We start from the raw sequence: 8,703 nt of genomic DNA, 5'->3' as shown, positions 1-8,703 counted from the left end.
TAGAATTATCTATTATCCTCCGCCAGGGCCATACGGCACACTGTTGAGAGGAGAGGAGAGAGAGAAGGAGGGAGAGAGAGGCTAAGAGAGAGGAGAGGGAAGGGGGACAGAGACTCCCTCTCCTCCAACCCCTCCCTCTCCCTCTCCTCCAACCCTCTCCCTCTCCTCCAACCCCTCCCTCTCCCTCTCCTCCAACCCCCTCCCTCTCCTCAACCCCCTCCCTCTCCTCCAGGCTGTGGATCGTCACTTCAAGCTACCCCATACCTCCTCTAAACCAGGTCACTGTTCCTGCAGTATGGGAGATGACAGTTACAAGACGCTCCGCTTCGCCCTGCGATCCACCCTCAAGACCGCTGTCTACAGGATCACAGCCACCTTCGGAGGACACCTCCAGTAAGAATAGCAGCTGTAGTTAAACACTTTAATGCTGTCCTGGACCTGAACGATACGGTACTATGGGGGGGTCTGGACCTGAAAGATACGGTACTATGGGGGGGTCTGGACCTGAAAGATACGGTACTATGGGGGGGGGGGGGGGGGGGGCTGGACCTGAAAGATACGGTACTATGGGGGGGGGGGCTGGACCTGAACGATAGGGTACTATGGGGGGAGGGGCTGGACCTGAAAGATACGGTACTATGGGGGGGGGGGGGGCTGGACCTGAACGATACGGTACTATGGGGGGGCTGGACCTGAACGATACGGTACTATGGGGGGGGGGGGCTGGACCTGAACGATACAGTACTATGGGGGGGGGGGGGGGGCTGGACCTGAACGATACGGTACTATGGGGGGGGGGGCTGGACCTGAACGATACGGTACTATGGGGGGGCTGGACCTGAACGATACGGTACTATGGGGGGGGGGGGGGGGGGGAGGGGCTGGACCTGAACGATACGGTACTGTGGGGGGGGGGGCTGGACCTGAACGATACGGTACTGTGGGGGGGGGGGCTGGACCTGAACGATACGGTACTGTGTCGGGGGGGGCTGGACCTGAACGATACGGTACTATGGGGGGCGGGGGGGGGGGGGGGGGGGGCTGGACCTGAACGATACGGTACTATGGGGGGGGGGGGGGGGGCTGGACCTGAACGATACGGTACTATTGGGGGGGGGGGGCTGGACCTGAACGATACGGTACTATGGGGGGGGGGGGGGGGGCTGGACCTGAACGATACGGTACTATGGGGGGGGGGGGCTGGACCTGAACGATACGGTACTATGGGGGGGGGGGGGCTGGACCTGAACGATACGGTACTATGGGGGGGGGGGGGGGGGGCTGGACCTGAACGATACGGTACTATGGGGGGGGGGGGGGGGCTGGACCTGAACGATACGGTACTATGGGGAGGGGGGGGGGGGGCTGGACCTGAACGATACGGTACTATGGGGGGGGGGCTGGACCTGAACGATACGGTACTATGGGGGGGGGGGGGGGCTGGACCTGAACGATACGGTACTCTGGGGGGGGGGGCTGGACCTGAACGATACGGTACTATGGGGGGGGGGGGGCTGGACCTGAACGATACGGTACTATGGGGGGGGGGGGGGGGGCTGGACCTGAACGATACGGTACTATTGGGGGGGGGGGGGGCTGACCTGAACGATACGGTACTATGGGGGGGGGGGGGGGGGGCTGGACCTGAACGATACGGTACTATGGGGGGGGGGGCTGGACCTGAACGATACGGTACTATGGGGGGGGGGGGGGCTGGACCTGAACGATACGGTACTATGGGGGGGGGGGGGGGGGGGGCTGGACCTGAACGATACGGTACTGTGGGGGGGGGGGGGGGGGGGGCTGGACCTGAACGATACGGTACTATGGGGGGGGGGGGGGGCTGGACCTGAACGATACGGTACTATGGGGGGGGGGGGGGGCTGGACCTGAACGATACGGTACTATGGGGAGGGGGGGGGGGGGGCTGGACCTGAACGATACGGTACTATGGGGAGGGGGGGGGGGGGCTGGACCTGAACGATACGGTACTGTGGGGGGGGGGGGCTGGACCTGAACGATACGGTACTATGGGGGGGGGGGGGGCTGGACCTGAACGATACGGTACTATGGGGGGGGGGGGGGGCTGGACCTGAACGATACGGTACTATGGGGGGGGGGGGGGGGCTGGACCTGAACGATACGGTACTATGGGGAGGGGGGGGGGGGGCTGGACCTGAACGATACGGTACTATGGGGGGGGGGGGGCTGGACCTGAACGATACGGTACTATGGGGGGGGGGGGGCTGGACCTGAACGATACGGTACTCTGGGGGGGGGGGGGCTGGACCTGAACGATACGGTACTATGGGGAGGGGGGGGGGGGGGCTGGACCTGAACGATACGGTACTATGGGGAGGGGGGGGGGGGGCTGGACCTGAACGATACGGTACTATGGGGGGGGGGGGGCTGGACCTGAACGATACGGTACTATGGGGGGGGGGGGGCTGGACCTGAACGATACGGTACTATGGGGGGGGGCTGGACCTGAACGATACGGTACTGTGGGGGGGGGGGCTGGACCTGAACGATACGGTACTATGGGGGGGGGGGCTGGACCTGAACGATACGGTACTATGGGGGGGGGGGGGCTGGACCTGAACGATACGGTACTATGGGGAGGGGGGGGGGGGGCTGGACCTGAACGATACGGTACTATGGGGAGGGGGGGGGGGGGGCTGGACCTGAACGATACGGTACTATGGGGAGGGGGGGGGGGGGGGCTGGACCTGAACGATACGGTACTATGGGGGGGGGGGGGGCTGGACCTGAACGATACGGTACTATGGGGGGGGGGGGGCTGGACCTGAACGATACGGTACTATGGGGGGGGGGGGGGGGGGGGGCTGGACCTGAACGATACGGTACTGTGGGGGGGGGGGGCTGGACCTGAACGATACGGTACTATGGGGGGGGGGCTGGACCTGAACGATACGGTACTATGGGGGGGGGGGGGGGGCTGGACCTGAACGATACGGTACTATGGGGGAGGGGGGGGGGGGGCTGGACCTGAACGATACGGTACTATGGGGAGGGGGGGGGGGCTGGACCTGAACGATACGGTACTATGGGGGGGGGGGGCTGGACCTGAACGATACGGTACTATGGGGGGGGGGGGGCTGGACCTGAACGATACGGTACTATGGGGGGGGGGGGGGGGGCTGGACCTGAACGATACGGTACTGTGGGGGGGGGGGGGGGCTGGACCTGAACGATACGGTACTATGGGGGGGGGGCTGGACCTGAACGATACTATGGGGGGGGGGGGGGGCTGGACCTGATCGATACGGTACTATGGGGGGGGGGGGCTGGACCTGAACGATACGGTACTATGGGGAGGGGGGGGGGGGCTGGACCTGAACGATACGGTACTATGGGGGGGGGGGGCTGGACCTGAACGATACGGTACTATGGGGGGGGGGGGGGGGGCTGGACCTGAACGATACGGTACTATGGGGGGGGGGGGGGGGCTGGACCTGAACGATACGGTACTGTGGGGGGGGGGGCTGGACCTGAACGATACGGTACTATGGGGGGGGGCTGGACCTGAACGATACGGTACTATTGGGGGGGGGGCTGGACCTGAACGATACGGTACTATGGGGGGGGGGGGCTGGACCTGAACGATACGGTACTATGGGGAGGGGGGGGGGGGGGCTGGACCTGAACGATACGGTACTATGGGGGGGGGGGGGGGGCTGGACCTGAACGATACGGTACTATGGGGGGGGGGGGCTGGACCTGAACGATACGGTACTATGGGGGGGGGGGGGGGGGGGGCTGGACCTGAACGATACGGTACTGTGGGGGGGGGGGGCTGGACCTGAACGATACGGTACTATGGGGGGGGGCTGGACCTGAACGATACGGTACTATGGGGGGGGGGGGGGGCTGGACCTGATCGATACGGTACTATGGGGGGGGGGGCTGGACCTGAACGATACGGTACTATGGGGGGGGGGGGGGGGGGGCTGGACCTGAACGATACGGTACTATGGGGGGGGGGGGGGGCTGGACCTGAACGATACGGTACTCTGGGGGGGGGGGGGGGGCTGGACCTGAACGATACGGTACTCTGGGGGGGGGGGGGGGGGGCTGGACCTGAACGATACGGTACTCTGGGGGGGGTGGGCTGGACCTGAACGATACGGTACTATGGGGGGGGGGCTGGACCTGAACGATACGGTACTATGGGGGGGGGGGGGGCTGGACCTGAACGATACGGTACTATGGGGGGGGGGGGGCTGGACCTGAACGATACGGTACTATGGGGGGGCTGGACCTGAACGATACGGTACTATGGGGGGGGGGGGGGGGGCTGGACCTGAACGATACGGTACTATGGGGGGGGGGGGGCTGGACCTGAACGATACGGTACTATGGGGGGGGGGGGGGGCTGGACCTGAACGATACGGTACTATGGGGGGGGGCTGGACCTGAACGATACGGTACTATGGGGGGGGGCTGGACCTGAACGATACGGTACTATGGGGGGGGGGGGGGGCTGGACCTGATCGATACGGTACTATGGGGGGGGGGGGCTGGACCTGAACGATACGGTACTATGGGGGGGGGGGGGGGGGGGGGGCTGGACCTGAACGATACGGTACTATGGGGGGGGGGGGGGGCTGGACCTGAACGATACGGTACTCTGGGGGGGGGGGGGGGGGCTGGACCTGAACGATACGGTACTCTGGGGGGGGGGGGGGGGGGCTGGACCTGAACGATACGGTACTCTGGGGGGGGTGGGCTGGACCTGAACGATACGGTACTATGGGGGGGGGGCTGGACCTGAACGATACGGTACTATGGGGGGGGGGGGGGCTGGACCTGAACGATACGGTACTATGGGGGGGGGGGGGGCTGGACCTGAACGATACGGTACTATGGGGGGCTGGACCTGAACGATACGGTACTATGGGGGGGGGGGGGGGGCTGGACCTGAACGATACGGTACTATGGGGGGGGGGGGGCTGGACCTGAACGATACGGTACTATGGGGGGGGGGGGGGGGCTGGACCTGAACGATACGGTACTATGGGGGGGGGCTGGACCTGAACGATACGGTACTATGGGGGGGGGGGGGGGGGCTGGACCTGAACGATACGGTACTCTGGGGGGGGGGCTGGACCTGAACGATACGGTACTCTGGGGGGGGGGCTGGACCTGAACGATACGGTACTCTGGGGGGGGGGGGCTGGACCTGAACGATACGGTACTGTTGGGGGGGGGGGGGCTGGACCTGATCGATACGGGTACTATGGGCTGGACCTGAACGATACGCTACTATGGGGGGGGTGGGGGGGGGCTGGACCTGAACGATACGGTACTATGGGGGGGGGGGGGGGGGGGGCTTGACCAGAACGATATGGTACTATGGGGGGGGGGGGGGGGGGGGGGGCTGGACCTGAACGATACGGTACTATGGGGGGGGGGGGGGGGGGGGCTGGACCTGAACGATACGGTACTGTGGGGGGGGGGGGGGCTGGACCTGAACGATACGGTACTGTGGGGGGGGGGGGGCTGGACCTGAACGATACGGTACTATGGGGGGGGGGGGCTGGACCTGAATGATACGGTACTATGGGGGGGGCGGGGGGGCTGGACCTGAACGATACGGTACTATGGGGGGGGGGGGGGGGGGGCTGGACCTGAACGATACGGTACTATGGGGGGGGGGGGGGGGGGCTGGACCTGAACGATACGGTACTATGGGGGGGGGGGGGCTGGACCTGAACGATACGGTACTATGGGGGGGGGCTGGACCTGAACGATACGGTACTATGGGGGGGGGGGGCTGGACCTGAACGATACGGTATTATGGGGGGGGGGGGGCTGGACCTGAACGATACGGTACTATGGGGGGGGGGGCTGGACCTGAACGATACGGTACTATGGGGGGCTGGACCTGAACGATACGGTACTATGGGGGGGGGGGGGGGGGCTGGACCTGAACGATACGGTACTATGGGGGGGGGGGGGGGGGGGCTGGACCTGAACGACACGGTACTATGGGGGGGGGGGGGGGGGGGGGGGGGTGGACCTGAACGATACGGTACTATGGGGGGCTGGACCTGAACGATACGGTACTATGGGGGGCTGGACCTGAACGATACGGTACTATGGGGGGGGGCTGGACCTGAACGATACGGTACTATGGGGGGGGGCTGGACCTGAACGATACGGTACTATGGGGGGGGGGGGGGGCTGGACCTGAACGATAAGGTATTATGGGGGGGGCTGGACCTGAACGATACGGCACTATGGGGGGGGGGCTGGACCTGAAAGATACGGCACTATGGGGGGGGGGGGGGGGGCTGGACCTGAAGGATACGGTAACATGGGGGGGGGGGGCTGGACCTGATAGATACGGTAACATGGGGGAGGGCTGGACCTGATAGATACGGTACTATGGGGGGGGGGGGGGGGGGGCTGGACCTGAACGATACGGTACTATGGGGGGGGGCGGGCTGGACCTGAACGATACGGTACTATGGGGGGGGGGGGGGGCTGGACCTGAACGATACGGTACTATGGGGGGGGCTGGACCTGAACGATACGGTACTATGGGGGGGGGCTGGACCTGAACGATACGGTACTATGGGGGGGGGGGGGGGGCTGGACCTGAACGATACGGTATTATGGGGGGGGCTGGACCTGAACGATACGGCACTATGGGGGGGGGCTGGACCTGAAAGATACGGCACTATGGGGGGGGGGGGGGGGCTGGACCTGAAGGATACGGTAACATGGGGGGGGGGGCTGGACCTGATAGATACGGTAACATGGGGGAGGGCTGGACCTGATAGATACGGTACTATGGGGGGGGGGGGGGCTGGACCTGAAGGATACGGTAACATGGGGGGGGGGGCTGGACCTGATAGATACGGTAACATGGGGGGGGGCTGGACCTGAAGGATACGGTAACATGGGGGGGGGGGCTGGACCTGATAGATACGGTACTATGGGGGGGGGGCTGGACCTGAAGGATACGGTAACATGGGGGGGGGGGGGGGCTGGACCTGATAGATACGGTACTATGGGGGGGGGGGCTGGACCTGAAGGATACGGTAACATGGGGGGGGGGGGGCTGGACCTGATAGATACGGTACTATGGGGGGGGGCTGGACCTGAACGATACGGTACTATGGGGGGGGGGGGGGCTGGACCTGAACGATACGGTACTATGGGGGGGGGGGGCTGGACCTGAACGATACGGTACTATGGGGGGCTGGACCTGAACGATACGGTACTATGGGGGGGGGGGGGGGGGCTGGACCTGAACGATACGGTACTATGGGGGGGGGGGGGGCTGGACCTGAACGATACGGTACTATGGGGGGGGGGGGGGGGCTGGACCTGAACGATACGGTACTATGGGGGGGGGCTGGACCTGAACGATACGGTACTATGGGGGGGGGCTGGACCTGAACGATACGGTACTATGGGGGGGGGGGGGGGCTGGACCTGATCGATACGGTACTATGGGGGGGGGGGCTGGACCTGAACGATACGGTACTATGGGGGGGGGGGGGGGGGGGGGCTGGACCTGAACGATACGGTACTATGGGGGGGGGGGGGGGCTGGACCTGAACGATACGGTACTCTGGGGGGGGGGGGGGGGCTGGACCTGAACGATACGGTACTCTGGGGGGGGGGGGGGGGGCTGGACCTGAACGATACGGTACTCTGGGGGGGGTGGGCTGGACCTGAACGATACGGTACTATGGGGGGGGGGCTGGACCTGAACGATACGGTACTATGGGGGGGGGGGGGCTGGACCTGAACGATACGGTACTATGGGGGGGGGGGCTGGACCTGAACGATACGGTACTATGGGGGGCTGGACCTGAACGATACGGTACTATGGGGGGGGGGGGGGGGGCTGGACCTGAACGATACGGTACTATGGGGGGGGGGGGGCTGGACCTGAACGATACGGTACTATGGGGGGGGGGGGGGGGCTGGACCTGAACGATACGGTACTATGGGGGGGGGCTGGACCTGAACGATACGGTACTATGGGGGGGGGGGGGGGGGCTGGACCTGAACGATACGGTACTCTGGGGGGGGGGCTGGACCTGAACGATACGGTACTCTGGGGGGGGGGCTGGACCTGAACGATACGGTACTCTGGGGGGGGGGGGCTGGACCTGAACGATACGGTACTGTTGGGGGGGGGGGGGCTGGACCTGATCGATACGGTACTATGGGCTGGACCTGAACGATACGCTACTATGGGGGGGGGTGGGGGGGGGCTGGACCTGAACGATACGGTACTATGGGGGGGGGGGGGGGGGGGGGGCTTGACCAGAACGATATGGTACTATGGGGGGGGGGGGGGGGGGGGGGGGCTGGACCTGAACGATACGGTACTATGGGGGGGGGGGGGGGGGGCTGGACCTGAACGATACGGTACTGTGGGGGGGGGGGGGGCTGGACCTGAACGATACGGTACTGTGGGGGGGGGGGCTGGACCTGAACGATACGGTACTATGGGGGGGGGGGCTGGACCTGAATGATACGGTACTATGGGGGGGGCGGGGGGGCTGGACCTGAACGATACGGTACTATGGGGGGGGGGGGGGGGGGCTGGACCTGAACGATACGGTACTATGGGGGGGGGGGGGGGGGCTGGACCTGAACGATACGGTACTATGGGGGGGGGGGGGGCTGGACCTGAACGATACGGTACTATGGGGG

General features: G+C 65.7%; 1 protein-coding gene across 1 annotated transcript in view; it reads left to right on the top strand.

Annotated features, from left to right (window-relative positions):
* Positions 1–8,703, top strand: part of ndc1 (NDC1 transmembrane nucleoporin) — a gene marked incomplete in the record, with an annotated part of 29,330 nt that overhangs the window by 17,903 nt on the left and 2,724 nt on the right. The window contains 1 exon segment of the mRNA XM_055866045.1: positions 233–393. Within this exon segment, the coding sequence (XP_055722020.1) occupies positions 233–393 (161 nt within the window).

Source organism: Salvelinus fontinalis, chromosome 17 (assembly GCF_029448725.1).
Source record: "Salvelinus fontinalis isolate EN_2023a chromosome 17, ASM2944872v1, whole genome shotgun sequence".
NCBI classification, from domain to species: Eukaryota; Metazoa; Chordata; class Actinopteri; order Salmoniformes; family Salmonidae; genus Salvelinus; species Salvelinus fontinalis.
This window is presented reverse-complemented; position numbering and strand designations above follow the sequence as displayed.